Genomic DNA, 23,847 nt, shown 5'->3' on the forward strand with positions numbered 1-23,847 from the left:
CGCCGGGCGACGTGGCCAGCCGGAAGTGGCTGGAGCTGAACTGCTACCGGACTGTCGCTGCCAGCTGCAGGGTCCCTCTGTGAGTGCTGTTTCGCGCTCCCGCCGGCACCACCATGCTGAAGAAATTCGACAAGAAGGACGAGGAATCGGGTGAGGGGGGCCAGACCCGGGGGAGGCCTGACCGCGCAGACTCCCAGCACCCTCCCCACCGGGCCCCCTTTGGGGCCTCTGTCCTGCCCCGAGGCCCAGGGAGGAACAGCGGCTTCTGTGAGGTCCGTCGCGGGTCAGCAACAGGCCTCGGAGAGCCTGAGCATGCTCCATTGCCTTGCACTCGGAAGCTCCAGCCACGATTCTCTGAGTGACCTTGGACGGGTCACTCGCTTCTCTGGGCCTCAGTTTCCCCTTCTGTCCAAGGAGGGGCCGGGTGGGGAAAACAGTGCTTCTCTGAGGGTTCGCTGGGGCTGCGTTAGTGCTGGCTGCACTGGGACGTGGTCTGAGGAGCCAGGCCCTTTTCAGTGCCCTGTCACTGCAGTAGAGCAAGTGACACACTCAGTGCCCAAGTCGGGAATGTTAGATAGGTCACAGACATAGTGGTGGAGACAGATATCAGTCAAATAATCACTTGTATAACTTACAAGCATAACACCTGCTATGGAGAAATTCTAATCACTGGGAGATGGTGGTCCCACCCGTAGTAGGGACCCGGTTAAGTACCAATTGCATAAATGAAAATATGGCACTATGAGAGGCACAGGAGGACTGTGCAGGGCTGCTGGGTGAAGTGGTTTGCAGTGGCAGGAACCCCCTTGCAGGAGAGTGGCAGGATCTATTGGCAGGTTGTGATTGCCATTCTGAGAAGTTGGTACTTCATTGGATGGACAGTGCGACATCTTTCCCTTGATTGCGACTGGGAGAATTTTGAAATTCAGAGTCGCAACCTGTACTCAGTCCTCTCTGTTCTCTGACAATAGGTGGAGGTTCCAACCCATTCCAGCACCTCGAGAAGAGTGCAGTGCTCCAGGAGGCAAGTGTTATTTGCTCCCCTGTCCCTTCCATCATAAATGTCCACACTCAGAGTGATCAAAATACTAACACATTCAAAGTTCTGGTTTAAAGAACAGTAGGGGAAAAAAACCTGTTCTTGGAAAAACAGGGAAACTTTGTTCCTGGAGAGAGTTCATTATGGTTATCTTTTTTTTGTTGTTTGTCTTCATTTCTCCTTCCAGTTATTTTATAAGTATCTGTTAGTCATTAAGTAAGCACATCACCAGCTAATATGGAAAATTTCAGGAGTTGTTAATAAATGAATTAAGAAAAAAGCAAAACAAAACTCTTTCTTATGAAAATTAGGTTACCTGGCCAGTGTGTCTATTTACCTGGGACTTCTCCAATCTTGAATGTGTTTGAGGGTAGTCATGGAAGGGAAAGAAATTGAACTAGAAGATCGTAGTCTTTCTTGGTTGCTTCTTCTTAGGCCCGTGTGTTTAATGAAACCCCCGTCAACCCTCGGAAATGTGCCCACATCCTCACCAAGATCCTTTACCTCATAAACCAGGTAACAGGGTGAGGCTTGGGGGTGGGGAAAACAGTGCTGGGTATATGTCGGGGAGTTGCACGGCCCATTTGTGCTTGTAGCCAGCAGCCTAGCTCTAGATACCCTCAGCATCTACCTCTGATGTGTTACTGGGTTTTGTTGTTGTTGTTGTTGTTGTTTTATGTTTTGGCTGTGCCCATGGCATGTGAAAGTTCCCAGGCCAGAGATTGAACCCTTGACTCAAGCCGCTGCAGTGACAGTGCCAGATCCTTAATGTGCTGTGACATCGGGGAATTCCTCCTGTGTTGCTCTTCATGGAGCCTGTGCAGGATCTGAGGATATAACCAGGGCTGATCTGGCAGGAAGAGCCTTCTGACCCATCTGTGCCAAGCTGAGACCTCTTTCTTCATTACAACAGGGGGAGCACCTGGGGACCACTGAAGCAACTGAAGCCTTCTTTGCCATGACCAAACTTTTTCAGTCCAATGATGTAAGTGCCCCCACCCCTGCTCTCCTCCAAAGGGAGCAGCTGGGACAAGGTGGTGGGAGGGCCAAGGAAAGCTGGCCCCCCAGTCACCGAGGCTGCCTCTGTCTTAATTGGCATTTTCTTGTCCTAACCCTGGTGCTCATACTGAGTTGGGGTCAGAGGGCTTTTTGCATCTCTTGCCCAGCCCACTCTCCGTCGGATGTGCTACTTAACCATCAAGGAGATGTCCTGCATCGCAGAGGATGTCATCATCGTCACCAGCAGGCAAGTCAGAGGTCTGTGATGCAGTCCACTGCCACAGGCCATCTTCTCATGAGCTGAGGCTTGAGTTTGACATATCGGCAGTGCCCTTTCCACCTTTCCTCTCCTGTCTCCCTTGTCCTTCAGTTACCCTGCCCACCATAACAGCTTCCAGGGTGGGCGGTTTCCCTTTTAATTCTCTGGCTTTAACTTAGGCAAACACTTTTCCTTCCTTTGATTTCTCTTTGTTGACTGAGGCAGTTTGGAGCTTTCACAGAGTCCAGTGAGTACCAGAGAGGATGCAGAAAGATTAGACATAAAGGATGCATGAGGCAGACAGACAGACTTGCTAAGTACTGGTTTGCCCACTGAGTGTTAGGCTGAGTGATGCAAGGGACAGATGTGCCTAGAATATAATCCTTGCCTGTAAGAGCTGGGCTCAGCGCTCTTATTTCTTCTTGCTGTAGTTTGGAGGGATGTTGTACTTTCATTTAGAAAATATGTACTGAGTGTCTGCCAGCCACTGTGTGTAATTCTGGGAATAGAACAGCAAACATGACAGACATGGCCTTTGCATCCCCAGAATTTAGAGAAATAACCTTTAGGAAGACCTTGGGGATGTACAAGGGCTGGAGGATATCCAGCTTGAGTTTTGGGCAGGAAAGGCCTCCTGGAACTGAGTGGAGTCCTGAAGAATGAGTGAAAAATATCGGGACAGAGGTGGGGGGTGGGTTCCAGGCAGGGGAAATGCAGGTGCCAAAGCCTGAGGGGAGAGAACATGGCTCTTTGGGGACTCCTGTTAATGAGTTTTTGCTTGGTGGTGATGGCAATAAGAAGCCTCAGAAAGTTTTAATCAAAGCAGGGAGTGACCCGGTCAGTTTTGAATTTTATGAAAATCTCTCTGCTGTGTGAAGTTTGGCTTGAAGGATGAACAATGCCAGATGCTGGTCAGGAGACTGGAGTGTGGTGTCGGAGCTGGGGGTGGTGGGCCAGGTGCAGGCCAGGGGAACAGGCCTGGGTCTGGCCCCTGCATGTGGACAGCACCTTCTCCCCTGCAGTCTGACCAAGGACATGACTGGGAAGGAAGATAACTACCGTGGTCCAGCCGTGCGTGCCCTCTGCCAGATCACAGACGTGAGTCTCCCACACCTGAGCTGTTCTCTTTTCCCGGCTCAGTCGCCTCTGGGTCTCATCCTTCGTGTGCTTTAGCTTGTCCCTGGCTTCTGAACAGATGGCCCAGCCAGGTGATGGGGGTTCTAGGGGCTCAGGAACACAGGAGACACACAGGGTCCCCACTCCTCCTCACACTGTGCCCTGTGCTCCTGAGGGTGGCTGGGATTGACAGGTTGCCTCCTGCCCCACCCCTTGTCCCACCAGAGCACCATGCTGCAGGCCATCGAGCGCTACATGAAGCAGGCTATTGTGGACAAGGTGCCCAGCGTCTCCAGCTCTGCCCTGGTGTCTTCCCTGGTGGGTCCCATGGGGCTGGGCCATGGGAGTGGGTTGGGATACTGAACAAACATCCAGTTGCTTTCCAAAAAACCCCATAAGGTTTAGTATCCCCAGATCTGAGAGTCCTGCCCCTTCTCAGTGAGGAGCTCCCCAAGAGACTCTGAGTGGATGGAGGGGCCAGCTGGACAGTGGCCTTGACCCATCCCTTGGGGGGTTTGGGTTTGGCAGGACATCTACCATAGCAGGGATGGTGAGGGTAGGAGCCACCCCGGGTTTGTGCATTTCTCAGAGAATAACGGAGGGGCCCAGAACTGTGCCTGAGGGAAGACCCAGGGCCCTGCTGAGCTATAAGGCGGGCCGGGCATGATAGCTGAGCCCCCTCCTGCCAGTTTCTCAGTGTGCCCTGTGCCCACAGCACCTGCTCAAGTGCAGCTTTGACGTGGTCAAGCGCTGGGTAAATGAGGCCCAGGAGGCGGCTTCCAGTGACAACATCATGGTCCAGGTGAGCTGTGGGCAGAGTAGTGGGACTTCACATACTTAGATGGCGCAGTGCTGGCCAGGCAGGGTGAGCTCACACCATGGAAATCCTGGTGGCTCTGGCCAGAGCAGGCTTCGATCCCTTTGTTGTTGTGAGGAGATTTGGGGGGTTTGGGGGAAAAATCAAGGGCACCATGTGCAGGGGTGGGGGTGGCTCCTAGGCTTTGCCAGGTGTGGTGTTGAAACATTCAAGTATTTTGAAAACTAGCTGAGTGTTGTTTTGGAGTGTGTGATGTAGCAGACGTGGCCCCGGGCGGAAGAGGGTCTTGGCCCAGCTGGCTTTGTTGGTGATGCATGGAAACACGCTGGTGGGGCTTTCTTGTGCTTAACTCTTCTTCAGTGGCTTAGCCCAGGAATCCCTTTATCTCCATGGGCCTCAGTTTTGTTTTTGAGTCTTTTTTCTCTTTTTAGGGCCACACCTGTGGCACATAGAGGTTCCCAGGCTAGGGGTCCAATTGGAGCTACAGCTGCTGGCCTACGTCACAGCCACAGCAATGCCAGATCTGTGTCTGCGACCTGCACCACAGTTCATGGCAACACTGGATTCTTAACACACTGAGCGAGGCCAGGGATTGAACCCACATCCTTATGGATGCTCTTCGGCTTCCTTAACTCCAAGCCTCAGTAAGATGGGAATGAGAGCCCCTCCTTCGCAAAGGTGTGGGTTAAATGAGGGCCCCTGTGCCTCTGCTTGAGTGGCACTTAACTTACAGGCCCCTGTGTGGTCCTCTCTTCCTGTCTCCTTGCCCTTGGGGCTGGGTCTTGTCTCTAGGCCAACTGGTGCCCTCAAACACTCCCAGCTCAGAGACAATGCCCCTCTGGAGAAGAGTCAGAAAAGAGCAGAGGAGACAGGAAGTAACGGCCTTATGCCCCTAGGCCTTGCTTTGCCAGCAGCCGCCCGTGCCAGGGCCAGGTGGTGGGGGTAGAGTTCCTTCCTCCTGGGGTATGGAGGGCTGGCTCCCACTTGCTCTTTCTTCAGAGACACCTGTTCTCCTCTCATCCTCTCATCTATGTGGCATCTGTTGTTCCCTCTGCACTCACTGCTGAAATCGGGCTTGCGGAGGGGCGGTGGACAGGGACTGCAGAGGCTCAGGTGGTTTGGTGGGCGTGGTCTGCACCCAGCCTCTGAGGTAGCGGCCCCGAAGCCGATCTTAGAAACCTGGCCTTATGTGCCCTGGTCTGCTGCCCCTCCTGCCTGCCAGTACCATGCACTGGGGCTCCTGTACCACGTGCGGAAGAACGACCGCCTGGCCGTCAGCAAGATGATCAGCAAGTTCACACGGCACGGCCTCAAATCCCCCTTCGCCTACTGCATGATGATCCGAGTGGCTAGCCGGCAGCTGGAGGAGGAGGACGGCAGGTAGTGGCTCAGTCTGCCCCGCCTACCCAACCTTGGCCTTCTCCCGGGTGACCCCCCCCAGCTTCCTCTTGCCACCTGTTGTTCTGTAGCCGAGACAGCCCACTGTTCGACTTCATCGAGAGCTGCCTGCGCAACAAGCATGAGATGGTGGTGTATGAAGCTGCCTCAGCCATTGTCAACCTGCCAGGCTGTAGTGCCAAGGAGCTGGCCCCAGCTGTGTCAGGTAAGCGGACACCCCAACCCCAGCCCCACTCTCTGTGTCTGCTGGGCACTAGGCACTGGGCTGGGGGTTGTGGGAAGGAAAGGAAATGCCCTCTATTAGGCTATAGGCCAGGGTTAAGGGTAAGTGCCTACTCCTGCTGCCTGGGCCCCTCATGTTTGGGGGTCAGGCTCTGGCAAGTGGCAGAGGTGAGGTTCATCTGCCCTCTGCAGCCTGGGGCTGGCTGGCTGTGGGAATGGGCCTGGTGGGGGAACGAAGTGAAGCCAGGGCATGCTCACTGAGGCCTGAGCCACCCAGAGGAGTCAGTCCGATTTGGACGTGAGCCTGCTACCCAGGTTGGAGTCCTGACTCTGTCTTGGAGCAGCTGGGTGGGCCTGGGCAGGTTGGCTATCCTTCCCTGCATGGCGGATGGGGATTGTGCCAGTTACAGGGTTGTGGCAGGCAGTACACTTAAGTCATCTACACAGATGGCCTCAAACAGTGCCTGGCCACATGATGCACATGGCGCCAGTGCTCTGAGCGCTTGTGCAAAAGAATCTGCCGGGCATCCCATTGTTGCTGGTCGGATTATTGAGTAACTAGCACCTTGGTGGGACAGGACTTTGGCTGCATGTTGAGATCGCACTGCTGGTCAGAGTGGTGGGCACATGGTGGTGGGTTAAGTACTAGAAAGTGGTGCTTTGAGAGGTTAGACGAAGTGGGGAGAGAAGGGTTGAGTGTCCCAGGACAAACCCGCTGAAAACCAAGTTGCTGTCCCTGATGCAGTGCTAACGCTGGTCAGATGGGGAGATGGGCTTCTGGTTTGGAGAGAGAACCCTCTCTTCCTGGGCAAAGCCAAAGAACTAAGTGAGGAGTTCCCATTGTAGTGCAGCGGAAATGAATCCGACTAGGAACCATGAGGTTGTGGGTTCGATTCCTGGCCTTGCTGGGTAGGTTAAGGATCCGTCATTGCTGTGAGCTGTGGTGTAGGTCGCAGACGCGGCTTGGATCTAGCGTTGCTATGGCTGTGGCGTAGGCTGGCGGCTACAGCTCTGATTAGACCCCCTAGCTTGGAAACCTCCATATGCCGTGGGTAAGGCCGTAAAAGGACAAAAAAAAAAAAAAGAACTCTTGAGTTCATTCATTGGTTTGAACATTTCTTTGTTTTCTTCATATTTCTCCTATTTCCAGAATAATGAAAGTCAGATAACAGAGAGTTTTCAAAATAAGGGTTATTTAGGAGTACCCTGGTGGCATGGCAGGTTAAGGATAAGGTGTTGTCACTTCAGTGTTTCTGGTCACTGCTGTGGCAAGGGTTCAGTCCCTGGCCTGGGAATTTATATATGCCACGGGCACAGCCCAAAAGGGGGTGGGGGTATTCCTATTGTGGCACAGCAGAAATGATTCTGACTAGTATCTGTGAGGATGCAGGTTTGATCCCTGGCCTTGTTCAGTGGGTTGGGGATCCAGTGTTGCTGTGACCTGTGGTGTAGGTTGCAGATGTGGCTCAAATCCCTCGTTGCTATGGTGTAGGCCAGCAGCTGCAGCTGCAATTTGACGCTTAGCCTGGGAACTTCCATCTGCCATGGGTGCAACCCTAAAAAGCAAAAGGGGGGGGTGTTATTTTAAGGAAAATTAAGTGTAAGAGAATAAAAGTCAAGTTGTGAGGAGGAACATGGTGCAGAGAACAGCAGTCACCTTCACTGCTCCAGCGAGTACAGGATGGAGCTGAGCTTCCTAAAGCCAAGACATCTGAGGGGACTGGACCAGGGGAGCTCTTCTGAGTCCTGTATACCCTGGGAGAGGCATGCAGGCCAGCTTCACCGGGCGTGGCTTCAGGGCAGGCAGTCCTGAATGTCCAGCCTGATTCTGGCACTTCCTGGCTGCTGGAGTTACTTCAGCTACTTTGCTCATTTGTGCCTCAGCTTCTGCATCTGTTAAGTGGAGACAATAATAGGAACTGCTTGGTGGGGTGTGTGGAGTCGCTGGGCACCCTGAGGGATTCAGGGACTCCTGCTGGGTCCACATAGCCCTGGTGGCTCTGCCCACAGGAGACCAAAGAGCTTGGGTCTGAATGGCCTCAGGGCCCTTGCATGCTCCGGCCTGGAGCCACCGTGGGTTTTCTCAGCTGCCAAGCAGAGGGCAGCCTGGCAGTGGTGTCTGTCTCCCTGCAGTGCTCCAGCTTTTCTGCAGCTCCCCCAAGGCCGCACTCCGTTACGCTGCTGTCCGTACCCTCAATAAGGTGAGTTCTGGGGATGGGGCAGGGGTGCAGAATGGGCTGGGGAAGTGTTCTCTAGCTCCGTGGGTACACATCCTGGTGGTGGCGTGAGCTCCCCCGAGGGACCTGAGAAGTGACGGGAGGCCTTCTGTAGACCTGGCCCCGTCTGCTTCATCTCTTTCCCTCTGGAGCAGGTCGCCATGAAGCATCCATCAGCAGTAACAGCCTGCAACCTGGACCTGGAGAATCTGGTTACAGACTCAAACCGCAGCATTGCCACGCTGGCCATCACCACCCTTCTCAAGACGGGCAGCGAGGGCAGTATCGACCGCCTCATGAAGCAAATCTCCTCATTCATGTCAGAAATCTCAGATGAGTTCAAGGTCCACAGTGCCCAGACCAGTTTTTTAAGACCTTAAGTGTTTATTGTGCGCTTACTATATGCTGCATAGAGTTTTGAAAGGGGCCATAGCAGGGACAGACAGGTGCCTGCTCTCCTGAGCTTGCTCTCGGAAGGGGCGGGGAGGGAAGTAATGAACATGGCTGCCATAGACAAGGTCATTTCCAACGTTGTAGTGCAGTGGGGAAGACTCTGTGGGAAGGGTTCCCAGAGGAGCTGGTCCAGGAGGGCAGGCGTGCCAAAGATAGAGGAGAAGAGGCAGGGAGTCTGTTGGGTTGGGTGTGTCGGGGCCAGTGGGGGGCAATGAAGTGGATCAGGCAGGGCCAGACCACCTGGCAGTCGAGATACAGTTGTGATTTTAAGGAAGGTACTAGAGAGGGTTTTTGTAGTACTCTTTAAACTTATTTTCAAATAATTCCCAAAAGATCACAAAGAAATGGACTGAGAGTTCTCATGTCCCCTCCCCCAGCTCCTTCCTCCAATGCCCCCCCACCACAGGACAGGGTCAGCCAGCCTCCGCATGGTCTGTTTTTAGGCACTAGTTTTACGTGTACACGTATGTGTGTGAAACACTGCACTTTGCCACATTGTATAGCTTTGCAAAATCACCACCACAACCAAGATATAAGATACTCAACTAGAATGTCACCAGAAGACTCTTGTGTGCCCCTGCCTGGCTACCCGGTTCCCTCCTCCCATCTCCAACCCCTGCTCTCAATTTATTTAATTGCAGTATTTTACAACTTTACATAAATGGGATCACGCAGTGTGTTGTTGGAGAGGGTAAAGGAATGATTACAGTCTAGTGTGGATAATGGTACAGCATGGATTACACAAAGGAAGCAGGAGTAATCTCTGCCAGTGGATTACAAGAGTGCCCCGGAGCATGGAATGATGCAGAGGCTGGTGTGTCAGAGCGATTCTTCCAATGCAGCTGGAGGGTAGCAGGCCTGTACCTTGGCCATGGGCATTGGGAAGAGCAGTGGTGGTCACTGCAGGCTAGAAACAGAAGGCAGGGGTGCTTTGAGGGCTGAGGGAGGAGACTCCTAGCTCAGGTCAGTGGTGCTGTGGATCCATTTGGGGAAGGAGGAAAGGGTCAAGTCAGGGAGAGGGGAGGCGATGGCAGTGACGCAGCATGGATCTAGGTGCTGTGGGCACTGGATGAATGTGTGTGTAAACATTTGGAAACACTGGTCTTTGAACTCAGACTGAGGCGAAGCTTTGGGAGTTGGCATAGAAGAGGGGGTTAAAAGCACAGAAGAAGATAAGGTTGCTGAAGAGACTGCAGGACAGGGTGAGGGCTGGTCATCAAGGAGGAGGGATGAAAGGGGCTTGCTGCTTGCCTTGAGTCTGAGTAGACAGGAAGTCAGGAGGACCCAGGGTCTGCATCAGGGGCCTTGGGACTGTTGCACGGGCCATTCTGCTAGGGTGGGCTCGGGACTACCTGCCCCCTGAAGGTAGGGATGGAGTGGCCCCCACCTGTGTTACCCCTAGGGCCTGGCCACACTTAAGGAAGGACTCTTCTGGCACTTGGCGAACTAAATAACCAACCCAGGTGGCAGGGCCTCTCTCATGTTTGTCTGCTGTAGGTGGTGGTTGTCCAGGCCATCAGTGCTCTGTGTCAGAAGTACCCGCGCAAACACGCTGTCCTCATGAACTTCCTATTCTCCATGCTGCGGGAGGAGGTAAGAGCAGGGCCCTAGGGGCTCACCAGGGCTCACCAGGTCTCCTGTGTGGGGAGTGGCCTGGCTGCTGGCTCCATATCCAGCCTGTTCTCGGGGGGTACCCAGATCAGCCTGTTAACCAGCTGGTTTCCTGGTGCCCACGGCCCTTTAAACTCCTCCTGGATTAACAGTATGAAGTGTGCCAGCTACTGTGATTACAGGAATAACTAATGACAGCCACTCTGGCTTTAAAGCCCCAGCAGCTGTTCCAGGCGGTGCTTGTGCAGAAGACAAGAAACCGTGTCCCGCTTGGTATCCTGTCTAGTAGAAATATTCAGGAGCTCCAGGCAGTATCTTGGGAAACTGAGGCTAATGGTGTGACATTGTTTGTACCACCTTTCTTGATTGCGTCAACAAAAGCAGTTAATTCAGAGGAGCAAAAGCAGAGTTTCCTGGTCCCCAGATATTTGGTGGCCCTTTGCCCCAGCCCCAGATGGGCCCTTGGACCAAGGCAATGGGGGAACATTTTGGCTTGAATGTCTTTGAGGTTCTCAGGAATATAAGAGGGGAGCGGGGCTTAGGGGACCTCACCTGAGGCCCAGCATTGTGGAATCCTACACAGCCAAAACGATTGTGTGATCCTTATAACAGGTAAGAATCTGAGACCACATGCCTGTGGTCACCTGGTCAGTAAGTGTCTGAGCCAAGATCTGAACGAGGTCTGTCTGGCTCCAAAGCCCATGATTTTCTCCAGGACCTCCCTGCCTTCCTGGACAATACGTGGTTCCATATTAGAGTTAAGGTGAGAGCTTCACTTGTTAGAGCATGGCCCTTCAGACACTGAGACCTTGTTGTGTAGAAATGGGTCTGTCGCTTGGCAGAGGGCGAGTCGGCTGCTCGCAGCTGCCGGCAAAGCCTTGATGCAGTTACCTAGCAACCGGGCTGCCAAGCTAATCCTGCAACTAGTGCACTTGCTCCCTGAACAGCCTTACTGAAATGTGGTGCATGCACGGGCACACGGACACACACACACTCACTGCAGTTCACAGAGCGTGTGTCTTCTTCAAAATAACCTGTGAGATAAGCACCCTCATGGTCCTTATTAGGAAGGTCTGAGGCTCAGACAAGGAAAGTAACCTACCGTAGCCATCAAGCAGAAACTAATCTGAGAACAGAGGCCAGATTTGACCCACAGACAAGTTTTTCTTGGATTGTACAAAGATTTATGATTTTTTTTTCTTTCACTTTTTAGGGCCGCACTTAAGACACATGGAAGCTCCCAGGCTAGGGGTCGAATCAGAGCTGCAGCTGCCGGCCTACACCACAGCCACAGCAACGCCAGATCTGAGCTATGTCTGTGACCTACACCACAGCTCACAGCAACACCAGCCAGATCCTTAACTCGCTTAGTGAAGCCAGGGATCAAACCCACATCCTCACGGACACTAGTCAGGTTCCTAACACTATGAACCACAATGGGAACTCCAAAATTTTATACATTTTGAATTAGTAACCATTACTTAAAAATCGAGAAAACCACCACAATAGATCTCCAGTTTCTTGTGAAAAACCTCTAAGATCTGGCAGTACTAAGCTGAAGCATGGGCAGGCACTGTCCACTGCCCCTCAGTTTCCATCTAGTCTGCTGCCTGTTGCCTGGGTCTGGCACCTAGAGGCATCTCAGTTACTACTTTTTTTTTTTTTTTTTTTGTCTTTTTGCTATTTCTTTGGGCCGCTCCCGCGGCATATGGAGGTTCCCAGGCTAGGGGTCCAATCGGAGCTGTAGCCACTGGCCTACGCCAGAGCCACAGTAACACAGGATCCGAGCCACGTCTGCAACCTACACCACAGCTCATGGCAACGCCGGATCCTTAACCCACTGAGCAAGGGCAGAGACCGAACCCGCAACCTCATGGTTCCTAGTCGGATTCGTTAACCACTGCACCACAATGGGAACTCCTCAGTTACTACTTCTGTTGTTCAAGTCTGTAGATAGCAAAGTATAGATTTGACTGCCGGGGATCTTTGACTCTCCACTGCCCTATTCTGCCCTTTTTAAAAATTATCATAAAATACATTACAAAAATTAACCATCTTAACTCTAAGTGTGTGGGTCATTATTGTTGAGTACATTGGCCTTGGTGTGCAGTTCAATTTCCAGAACTAAACTCTGCTTCCATTCAGCCCTAAATCCCCCCCCATCCCCAGCATCTGCACCACCTGTTCTGCTTTAATCTCAAAGTTGGGAAGAAAATTAAGAGCCCAGATAGTTCTGTTAAACCATCCACTGCTAGATCTGGAAGGGCCCCAGCGAGATTCCATCTGAGCCTTTTGTTTGACACAGAAGGGAGGTACAGGCTCCAAGAGCCAGGCCCTTACCTCCAGGTCCTGTGCCTGGTGCTGGCCTGGCTCTGGGCCCCACCGCCTGCGTCCAAAGCAGCCTCTGTGCTCAACTGCCCCCTCACACTGCAGGGCGGCTTTGAGTATAAGCGGGCCATCGTGGACTGTATCATCAGCATCATTGAGGAGAACGCTGAGAGCAAGGAGACAGGGCTGTCCCACCTGTGCGAGTTCATTGAGGACTGCGAGTTCACAGTGCTGGCTACCCGCATCCTGCATCTCCTGGGCCAGGAGGGGCCCAAGACCAACAACCCCTCCAAGTACATCCGCTTCATCTACAACCGGGTGGTCTTGGAACATGAGGAAGTCCGAGCAGGTGGGTCTGAGCAGGCTGCCCTTGGGCTCCTGGCATGCTCTGGCATGGACCCTCAGCAAAGGGACCTGATGTTCTTGCCTCACTAGCTCAGCATTCTCTGATGGAGGAAGGTCCTTGGTTGCGAGGGTATCCAGCTGACTGGTCCTTAATCTATGTAATTTGTCTTAGTGATTTTTTTTTTGGCTTAGGCCATTTGCACATAGGAGTTGAAAGCAGCTTTTGTGGCCTCTTCATAGTTAATTCTGAAATGGGCTCTTGGGACCTGAAAATAGGGCTGCTTTCTTGAAAGGGGTCTGGAATTGAGACCGGATGGTGCCAAGATCACTGAAGCCACATGCTGCATGGTGGTGGGTTGGGCCTCCCAGCTGGGAACTGCTTGGCTCAGGACAGCTTATTCCAACCACTAGAAGTAAATGGTTTTTACTTCATAACCACAGGAGCTGTGAGTGCTCTGGCCAAGTTTGGAGCTCAGAATGAAGAGATGTTACCCAGTATCTTGGTGTTGCTGAAGAGGTGAGTCTAGGCCTGGGGGCCTGATGGACACCAGTGTTCCTTTCAGCCCAGGTGGCTTTCCTTTGTCTCTTTTTAACTAAAAAAGGGGAGAAATTATACATGCACAACTATTGATTGTAGGAAAAAATGGAAACATATAAAAGCATGAAAAAACAATGTCATAAAAAAAGCCCTCCACCCAGGAGTTCCCATCATGGCACAGCAGAAACGAATCTGACTAGGAACCATGAGGTTGCGTGTTGGATCCCTGGCCTCACGCAGTGTGTTGAGGATCTGGCATTGCTGTGAGCTGTGATGTAGGTCACAGACACGGCTCAGATCCAAGTCGACTTCTACCCTGGCAACCTCCATATGCCTTGGGTGCAGCCCTGAAAAAACCAAAAAAATAATTACAATTAGAAAAGAAAGAGAACTGCTTCCTCATCACCCCTGCAGCAGCCCACCTGTCACCCCTGGGGATCTCAGGAAAACCTTGTGTTCTGGCCACAGGTGTGTGATGGATGATGACAATGAAGTGAGGGACCGAGCCACCTTCTATCTCAATGTCCTGGAGCAGAAGCAGAAGGCCCTTAATGCTGGCTACATCCTAAATGGTGAGCTTCCTGGCCGCCTCTGATGCAGCTCCTCCCAGAGCTCCAGGCACCCTCCCTGGGCTTTCAGGCACTTGCAGAGTGTCTCTGTGACTTCAGGGGACCCATGGGGGTGGAAACAGCCCAGTGAAATGAAATGCTAGTTGGTAATTACAGCCTCCATTCACACAGCATGTTATCTTTGTACGTCCTACTTGGTGTCCTTTCCTGCCCCATCAGTCCTGTGAAGGAGGAGGATATGAGAAAGTGGAGGCTCAGGCTCATATGCTGTTATCAGGGCTGCGCTGCCTAGACCCTGGACCTCGGCCTCCCCTGGGGATTCCTGGTGCCCATCTTCCTTCTGGCCTCTAGGTCTGACGGTGTCCATCCCTGGTCTGGAGAGGGCTCTGCAGCAGTACACACTGGAACCGTCAGAAAAACCTTTTGACCTCAAGTCTGTGCCCCTGGCCACCACGCCCATGGCAGAGCAGAGAACAGGTTAGTAACACCTGTCATGCTTTCAGAGGCCCTCCTTGCATTGGCTGCTAAACCTGTCCAGGATGGATGGGGCTGTGTGAGGAGGGGAGTCAGCCTGGGGTGGGGATTGCAATCCCAGAGCAACGACCACTGCCCTGCCCCCGGCCCCATTAACTGCTGTTGTTGATTGTTGGTCACTGTGCCATTTGCTCCTGCAGAAAGCACGCCCATCACAGCAGCCAAGCAGCCTGAGAAGGTGGCAGCCACCCGGCAAGAAATCTTCCAAGGTGAGGAGCTATGCTCGGTGGGGCTTGTGGGCCACGACTAGGGTGCTGCTCTTCTCTGGGGAGCTAAGAGTAGGAACTGTCGTCGGTGGCTCCTGAGGGCTGGTATTTAGACAGCAAGTTTGACTCTCACAGGTTATTGGGTTCTTAGGGCTCAGTTCTCCAGGGTCTATGCCAGCTCAGCACGTCTGATACGCACAGCTGAGTCCAAGGGCCCTGGTACTTTTTCTTGGGTTCCAGGTGTTTTCCGTCTGCCTTGTCTTGCAGGGCCTCCTTTAGGTTTTCATCTATCCCTCTGCGCCTTCATTTTCTAAGGCGAGAGCCCATGTGTCTAGTTGCCAGACCTCATCACCCACTGAATTCCTCCCTTCAAGGCCCTTGTGTGTCCCTGTTCCCTCTCAACGCCCTCCCTGACCCCTAAGCTCATCTCATCTCTTCTCTTCATGGTTCCATGTGGTTCTCCACATCTTTGCTGCCACAGCGCTTGGCACCGTGCCTTCCTTCCTCACAGGAGGCTCCCAATTATTACTGACTTACATTAAGTCCCACCTTTTCCATTGCGTGCCAGAACCCTGTCTTCTGTTAACATACTGTCTTTGAGATTCAGCAAAACGAGGATCCAGAGCTGACTGGGATTACTCTAACCCCAAACTTTTCCTTCTGCATTCCTTCTCTCTTGCCGTTGTCACACATCACTGTGAACTTAGTGGCTCTGCACAATGCAAACTTACTGTCTCGCACTGAAGTCAGAAGCACCAGTTGCCTGCTGGTGGTGCTGGGCACCCTCGGGAGGCTCCAAGGGGAGGCGTGGCTCTCCTCTCTTTCCGGCCTGCATTCCTTTCCAGTAGCACAACCTCTTTACACATCCCTAGCTCTGCCCTTCAGCCTCCCTCTCACACAGACCCTTGTGAGCACATTGGGCCCCCAGATAATCACGGGTAACACTCCCGCCTCAGGATCCACCATAATCATATCTGTAAAGTGAGGGAACGTGCACAACTCCTAGGAAGTAGCTCGGCTCCTGGGAAGTTGCTCATGCATGTCTCGAGGCTGCTGTTTGGCCATGCCCTCTGAGGGAGACTCCTTCAAAGCCTCTTTCGAGGCCTCAACTGCATTTGGAAACAGCCTTCCAAAGCTTAACATTTATTTATTGATCCCATTCTACATTCCAGGAACTTTGCTAGATTATGACATTTATTGCCTCATTCATCTTCACAACCATGTGGACAAGATGGTTGTTTCTATTTTATCGATGAAGAGTCTGAAACTCAGAGGCATTAACTTGGACCTACCAGCAGAATCCCCCAGGGTAGAAAGAGTCAGGTCCAGAAACTCGATGCCCAGTGAAATGCCATAGAAGGCACTCTGGTGGCTGATGGTCATATATCCAAGCTGGCTCTTGCTGGGCTTTTTATTACCTGTATTCACTGGACATGGTCCTTTAGGCTAAAGAGGGCTAAAGCAGTTACATAGGCTGCCTCTCGGTTGGGCAAGAAAGCAAAATAATAATAATGTCTGTTTTCTCTCTCTGTCCCTGAAACATGGAACTGAACACTTACTAAGTCCAGTGCAAGACATCTGTCCCTGGTCTGAGGGCACAGTTCCTGTCCTTACAGAGTTTAGTTTAACTGGGAAGAGAAGTTGAAAATCTTGAGTATCGATCCTCCAGTGTATGTCAGAGTCAGCTGAGAAAACTTGTTAGAAGTGCAGATTCCTAGGCCCCGGATCCAGAGATTTTCATAGCAGATCTGGGATGTGTCCGAGAGTCTGAGTTGTGAACAAGCCCCTAGCCCCAGGTAGTTCTGACACAGGTGAGTTGAGATCACCCTTTGAGGAACTGTACCCCGCCGTAAGACAGGGACAGCTGCCAGATGCCACGGTCTGCTGGGCACGCCAGGGCTGGAACCTGGCTATGGGATATAGGGTGAGGCCTGGTCAGACATGCACTGTCGAGACTGAGTTAGGTTTGTTGCAAGACTCAGAATCTGAAGCATCTCTTTTTGGGCCACTCATCATAACTGACATGTGTCTGAGACCAGTTTGTTCTCTGCCTGGTTCTATGGCCATCACAACATCCGCCCCCTCTTAGTCCTTTTCCCAAGTCCCCCTTTTAAGCATCCTTGCTGAGCTTCTAAGGTTGAGGGAGTGTCCATGTGGACCTGTCCCAGGACTGGGTCTCCCAGTCCTTTTGTTGCTCTGCCATCTTTCGGGACAGCGGGGAGGACTATATCTGTATAGGTGGGACAGCATGAGCAGAGTTAGGTGAGCACACACCCAGGTTTGACCGGTTGTTAATGTGCACTTGAGTGGGTGGGAGACTTGAGGGCTGGGCATGAGGCTTGAGTGGAAATGTCACAGGTTGGTCTTGGAATGACGTGTGGCCTGTGGGTTTCAGAGCAGCTGGCGGCAGTGCCCGAGTTCCAGGGGCTGGGGCCCCTCTTCAAGTCCTCGCCTGAGCCCGTGGCTCTCACCGAGTCAGAGACAGAGTATGTCATCCGCTGCACCAAGCACACCTTCACCAACCACATGGTGTTCCAGGTGAGCAGGGGTCCTGGAACCCCACACCCAGTGGCTGCATCTGTCACCAGCTGCTGTCTCTGGATCTGTGACCTGGGACCTCTGTCTCCTGACTATTAGCATAGAGACAGGGCACCTGGGCAGCAGGGCAGGATGGGGGTCAGGGTGGCTCCCGGGTGAGAGGCAGGACCTCCCGGCCCCACCCCTGCAGCAGGGGTGGCCAGAGCAGCATGTCAGCAACCCCTCTGCTCTCTGTCCAGTTTGACTGCACGAACACACTGAACGACCAAACCCTGGAGAATGTCACCGTGCAGATGGAGCCCACCGAGGCCTATGAGGTACTGTGCTACGTTCCTGCCCGGAGCCTCCCTTACAACCAGCCTGGGACCTGCTACACACTGGTGGCACTGCCCAAGGAAGACCCCACTGCAGGTGAGCCCCGCTGCTGATGCCTCCTTGGCCACTTGGGGGCCCATGGGGTTGAGATGGGGTGGGTGGCTGGTGCTGTCAGAGCTTCAGCTCCTTGATGGAGTCTTCAGGAGAGGGAGGACGACTGAGTCCAAGGGCTTTTCCTACCTGAAAAGCAGGAGTGCTGTCCCTAGTCATAGAGGAGGAAGTTGAGACTTGAGATCCATGTCTTGTGTGAGTTCGTGTGTTGATGGGAGGCAGAGCTCAGGTCTGTCCGGTCCTCAAACCATAGCACCCTCCTTGTACCTGAAAGAGCACAAGGGGAGCAGCCATCCTGGGTTCAGTCCTCAGAAGAAACTTGGTGCTTTTTCAGGCCTGGGACAGTGGGACTGTGGCTGCTGTGTGGATGTAGCCATCCTGTAGCATCCTGCCCTCCTCTCTTCCTTCCCCCAGGGGACACCCTCAGGGCCATGACCCGACTCTCCTGCCTTCTGAATCTGGTGGCCTCTGTCCACATCAGTGGGCCTGGGAGGCCTGTGCCGCTAGTGGACTTGTAGCCAAAGCCTGGAGGGCTGCAGAGGACCCCGCTGACACCCAGATTTCTTCTCCACAGTGGCCTGCACGTTCAGCTGCATGATGAAGTTCACTGTCAAGGACTGTGACCCTACCACTGGGGAGACTGATGACGAGGGATATGAAGACGAGTATGTGGTAAGAACCAGGGCATGGAGGCTGCAGGAGGGGGTAGCCAGCCTTCAAGCATTTTCTCACTGCTTTTGGCTTTACAGCTTTCTTTGAAAGAGTTGGGGGTTTGGGTTGTTTTTGTTTTTTGTTTTTTTCTTAAAAAAAAAAAAGTGTGTATGAAGAAAATCCGGGTAATACAAAAACAGTATAAACAGGAGTCCTTGTAGTGGCGCAGTAGTTAACGAATCCGACTAGGAACCATGAGGTTTCGGGTTTGATCCCTGGCCTCACTCAGTAGGTTAAGGATCCGGCGTTGCTGTGAGCTGTGGTGTAGGTCGCAGACACGGCTCAGATCCCACATTGCTGTGGCTGTGGCGTAGGCTGGCAGCTGTAGCTCCGATTAGACCCCTAGCCTGGGAATCTCTATATGCTGAGGGTGCGGCCCTAAAAAGCCAAAAAAAAAAAAAAGAAAAGGAAAGAAAAGAAAAACAGTATGAACAAATAGGAAGACATTACCCATAATCCTTGGGAATAGTTGGGGGAGAGGAGTTGTATCATTGAGGTCATTCTATACATTATAGGTCTTCCTGTGTTCACTTAAAAACATAGTATACGTTCCTGTCTTTACAAATACTTCATATTCACAATTTTTAATAACTTTAAAGTATTTCCTCACATTGACATAGCCTAACTCACTTGCCCTCGTATTCCTTTAATGTTGGGCATTTGTGATTCTCACGGCTTTTAAATATTGCATTAAACATCCCTTTGGGTTCAAATTTTTATCTGCATTTCAGGTTATCTTCTTAGTATAGAGTGCTAGAAGTAGAATAATTGGGTCAAAGACTAAGCATGATTTTAAGACATTTTGATTCATATTGTCAGACTGCTTTGTAGAGAAACTGGATGAGCTTACATCTGCCAGGCCACCCTTTTGGGCACTGGAGGGGCCCTTCCAGTCCCAGCCTGCTGAGCAGAATGGGAGTGAGTGCTGGTTCCTTCTGGGTTTGCCTGTGTTGCAGTGGCTCAGCGCCATCTGCAGGCTGACCCTGCTGCTCAGCCTGGGGTGGAGACTGCAGCCCTCAGGTCAGAGGGACGGTCACTGGAATGCCACTGACATTCACTTGTGTCCTCCCAGATGCACTGTTGAGGACAGGCCTTCCCTGGGCCGGCAGCGACCTAAGGGCAGGAACTGGCCCAAGCGAGCTCCCATGGGAGCTGGGTCCGAGGCCTTGCTTCTGCTGCGGGAGCTGAGTCCTGCTTACCTTAGATGCTCTTGGAAGTCGGGGCTCAGGGAGGAGCTGTTGGGTGAATGAATGGGAACTTTTCTGTGCATCTAGACCAAGGTAGAGGCAATGTTACATGTCAGGCCCGGGGGAGGACACAGCTGAGATAGGGTGGGGGTATCTGCAGGGTCCTAGGAGGAAGGGCTCCCTGAGTGGTCCCTCCTCCACAGTCTGACACTGCATCTAGGCAGCCTTCAGAAGGGTGTGACCTCTCAGCTGACAGCCAGAGGTGAGACTGCACCCTATATCCTGGTTCTGCTTCACAAATTCAGCCAACCACAAACAGAAGATATTCAGGGTTGAGGGTGTGGAGGTTCCAGAAAGTTCCAGAAAGTGATACTTAAATTTGCTGCACAAGGCACCTACTTACATAGCGTTTGCACTGTATTTACAGCTATTTACATAAGGCTACATTGTGTCAAGTATTATAGGTAATCTAGAGATGACTCAAAAGTTTGGGGAAGGATGTGTGTAGGTTATGAACCACTTTATGTAAAGGACTTGAGCAGCTGCCAAGGAGGTCCTGGCACCAAGTCGTCATAGGTACTGACAGGGCATGGATGGGATGTCTGAACTTGGGTCAGGGTGTTATCCACTGAGGGGACCCCACTTGGCTGTGGGCACCTTTCAGAGAGGAGCCGGTCAGGTTGCTGCTTCTCCCAGGCCTGGCACAGTGTGCTACCTAGCAATCACCTGCCAGATGTGCTGCAGGAAGGGGTGGGGGGGGGCGGGCAGAGATGTGCAGGGGAGGGCTGCTCTCCCCTGGACCTCTGCACCCAACATGCTCCTCCCTCTGCCCAGCTGGAAGATCTGGAAGTCACTATCGCCGATCACATCCAAAAGGTCATGAAGCTGAACTTTGAGGCGGCCTGGGATGAGGTAGGGGATGAATTTGAGAAGGAGGAGACATTCACCTTATCTACCATCAAGACACTAGAAGGTAAATCCTGGCAATGCTTCACCTGGCTTACTTGCTTCCAAAGACCCTTGGCTCTTGTGAAGGGGCTCCTCTTCCCCCCTCTCTGCCCCTATGCCCCAGAGATCCAGGGCCGGGTCTAGAGCACAGAGTTCAGGTGCCTCTTCATTAAAGGCCACTCAGAGGGGGGTTAGGGTTGGGAGAGAGGTGGTGGCACAAAGGGAAGATGAGATGAGGGTCTTAATAACACTGGGATTTCTGGGAGTTCCCGCCGTGGCACAGTGGTTAATGAATCCGACCAGGAACCATGAGGTTTTGGGTTTGATCCCTGGCCTCGATCAGTGGGTTAAGGATCTGGCGTTGCCATGAGCTGTGGTGTAGGTCGCAGATGCTGCTTGGATCCCGCATTGCTGTGAGCTGTGGTGTAGGCTGGCAGCTACAGCTCCAATTATACCCCCAGCCTGAGAACCTCCATATGCAGCCGGAAGCAGCCCTAGAAAAAGCAAAAAGAAAAAAAAAATTTTTTAAAAATAACACTGGGATTTCTCCCTACAGAGGCCGTGGGCAATATTGTGAAATTCTTAGGAATGCACCCTTGTGAGAGATCAGACAAAGTGCCAGATAACAAGAATACTCACACGCTGCTCCTGGCTGGTAAGCGCATTCTGGGTGGGAAGGCCTAGGAGCCCCCACATCTCCACGCCCCCCTCCGAGCTCTTGCTGCCACTCACTCAGGTTCCCTTCAGGCCAGCAACCGCTGTGACCTTAGAAAGGGTGCCACTGTACCCTTCCTTTGAGCACACAGATGTAAAAATGCACATGTGTGCTTTCCCCTTTTTTAACTCATGTGTTTATATATGAATGGTGTATATGTTGTTCTCCACTTGACATTGCATCTTGGAAGGTTTCCCTATCAATACTCAGAGCTTCCTCATTCTTTTTTTGTTGTTGTTATGCCATGTTATGTATTTTTTTCTTTTTTTAAGCATAACATAACATTTACCATTTTAAACATTTTTAGGTGTTCATTTTAGTGGCATTAAATACATTCACATTGTTGTGCAACCATCACCACCCTCTATCTCCAGAGCTTTATTATCATCCTAAGCTGTAGCTAACGATTGTTCCATTGTATGGATGGACCTGCCTTGCAGAGCCAGGCTGTGCTGATGAACGTTTATGGTGTTTCAGGCTTTTCAGACTATGTTGCAGTGAATAATCACATACATACCTGTATACACACACACTTTATTTTGCATTCGTGCACTGAGGATATTTGGAGGGTAAGTTTCCCAAGGCATTACCAGGTCAAAGTGCATATTTCCTTTTGGTAGATATTTCCAGTTGCCTTCTGAAAGAACTGTAGGCCTTTCCTCTCACACTGTGGACAACGCAGTGTGTTATCAAACTTGATGATTTGTGCCAAGTGTAAAGAATGGTGGCTCGGTGTAGTTTCATTTTATATTTCTTGTGTATTGAATGAAGTCACGCATCTCCTCAAGCATGAAGTGCCGTATGTATTTCCTGTTCTGTGAATTGTTTTCATATCCTTTATCTAATGTTCTGGGTTGGTTGGTCTTTTCCAATAGGAATGGGACTTTAAGCATTTATCAGGGAAATTTTCAAATATGCATGAAAATTGAACCCCTGTGTACTCATCCTCCAGCTTCAGCAATAAACAGCCATTTCTATCTGTCCTCATTCTCCACCCCCAGATTATTTTAGAGCAAATTCCATCTATAGACATTCTCTATGTAAATGTTTCTGATTTGTATGCTTCTCTGAAGGATAACGACCCTTTGTTTAAAAGGGGGCAATACAGCAGTCACACCTAAAACAGTGAACAAGAGGAAGTTTTTTTTTTCTGAGCGTTTATAAACAGGGTTAGGAAGTAGCCGTGCTTCAGTGCCCTGCTCACAGCTGACAGCCCCCAAACCATCATTTCTGGCCACAGGGAAGCAGTCCAGCCCCCTGGGTGCTGCAGACACCTGCTGTGTGGTTTTGTCATGATGGGGCTGTCCCTTTGTCTGTGCTCTCAGATTCTGCCAGCGTGTGAGAGCTTCTATGACATCAGCACAAGCCGTTTGTGTCCGTTAATTCATTTGAGCTTGGCTAAGTTTGAAATATCGTTAGTAGAATGGTTCAGGGTGCTACAGCTCAGAAGTCAAGTGACAGCCTCAGGCCCTCACTTAGGGATTTCAACCAGCACTCCTGCATCCAGGCCCACCCCCCTCTCACCTTCCAGAGCTGCCTCCATCAGCTGCAGCAAGTGCCCCTCAGCCTAGCTCTGAGGTCCCCTTCTGCCTTACACACCCATCCTTCCCTCTTCCCTTCTAGGCGTGTTCCGGGGTGGTCATGACATCCTGGTACGCTCCCGGCTGCTGCTCTTGGACACAGTAACGATGCAGGTGACCGCCAGGAGTTCAGAAGAGCTGCCAGTAGACATCGTCTTGGCATCTGTGGGCTAAGGCACCTGCCTGCCTGGGCCCTACTTCTACCCTCCCCATTGCCCTGTGATACTATGTGGAAGTCACACCTTCCTCGTGAACCGTCGGAAACTCCTTTCCAAGCCTCTGTATTCAAACCAATTAGGAATCATTGAGGGCTTTGTTTTTTGTTTTGTGTGTGTGTGTGTGTTTTTTTGTTTTTGTTTCTTTTTTTAAGGTTTAACCCCTGCCCCAAGATTGCTGGGGGTAAGTTTTTAAATAGAGTGACATTATCTTGTCCTGGAACTTGCTGCCGTGCCTGCCAGGGAAGGGATATCGCAAGTGAATAAAGTGCACACACCACCTCTTGAATCTATCTGCTAAGAAACCATCTTATTCCTATAAATAAATCAGCATGTATTTATTGAACAACTGCTATTTCTTTTTTTTTTTCTTTTGGTCTTTTTGCCTTTTCTAGGGCCACTCCTTCGGCATATGGAGGTTCCCAGGCTAGGGGTTGAATCGGAGCTGTAGCCACCGGCCTTCGCCAGAGCCACAGCAGCACGGGATCCGAGCTGCGTCTGCGACCTACACCACAGGTCACGGCAACGCTGGATCCTTAACCCACTGAGCGAGGGCAGGGATCAAAGCTGCAGCCTCATGGTTCCTAGTCAGATTTATTAACCACTACGCCACAACAGGAACTCCAGAACAACTGCTATTTCTGCAGGCTCATGCTTAGTGGTCCGGCTTCCCTACTTCCAAGAACACTTTTCCACCCCCTCCCCTTGCACCCGCAGCCCTTTGGCCATTGTACTTAGCCTGAGGCAAGACCCTGTTGCTGGTCTCTATCTGAGCCCACACCCAGGAGCAGCAGCAGTGCATGTTTGATGAGGGAATGACAGCAGTAGCAGAAGTTGTTTGTGCCCTTAAACTACCCTCCTTTTCTAAATCAGTGAG

General features: G+C 51.8%; 1 protein-coding gene across 2 annotated transcripts; it reads left to right on the top strand.

Annotated features, from left to right (window-relative positions):
- Positions 1-11: 11 nt before the first annotated feature.
- Positions 12-23,316, top strand: COPG1 (COPI coat complex subunit gamma 1). Of its 2 annotated transcripts, none has more exons than XR_014823886.1 (24): positions 12-150; positions 972-1,024; positions 1,475-1,555; positions 1,953-2,024; positions 2,206-2,285; positions 3,320-3,395; positions 3,639-3,731; positions 4,129-4,215; positions 5,453-5,610; positions 5,700-5,833; positions 7,984-8,051; positions 8,222-8,410; positions 10,017-10,112; positions 12,564-12,807; positions 13,245-13,320; positions 13,810-13,913; positions 14,262-14,387; positions 14,585-14,653; positions 17,046-17,188; positions 17,428-17,599; positions 18,029-18,286; positions 20,347-20,485; positions 21,017-21,115; positions 22,799-23,316. XR_014823886.1 is itself a non-coding variant. In XM_021069417.2 (24 exons), exons 1-24 carry the CDS (start codon positions 114-116, stop codon positions 22,927-22,929), a joined length of 2,625 nt encoding a protein of 874 aa, XP_020925076.2. In that variant the 5' UTR covers positions 12-113; the 3' UTR covers positions 22,930-23,316. The 2 variants fall into 2 exon arrangements, 1 of the variants encoding a protein (XP_020925076.2); XM_021069417.2 differs by having other exon boundaries at positions 18,189-18,286.
- The last annotated feature ends 531 nt before the right edge of the window (positions 23,317-23,847 follow it).

Source organism: Sus scrofa, chromosome 13 (assembly GCF_054392235.1).
Source record: "Sus scrofa isolate SSC_HxYL_T2T_F1_AM1 chromosome 13, Sscrofa_HxYL_maternal_Yorkshire_Landrace_v2.0, whole genome shotgun sequence".
Lineage (NCBI taxonomy): Eukaryota > Metazoa > Chordata > Mammalia > Artiodactyla > Suidae > Sus > Sus scrofa.

Excerpts from the sequence above, each read along its gene's own strand:
- COPG1 (XM_021069417.2), top strand. The coding sequence starts at position 114 with ATGCTGAAGAAATTCGACAAGAAGGACGAGGAATCGG. Across the intron at positions 2,025-2,205 it reads AACTTTTTCAGTCCAATGAT|CCCACTCTCCGTCGGATGTG; the intron begins GTAAGTGCCCCC and ends TCTCTTGCCCAG. Across the intron at positions 2,286-3,319 it reads GTCATCATCGTCACCAGCAG|TCTGACCAAGGACATGACTG; the intron begins GCAAGTCAGAGG and ends TCTCCCCTGCAG.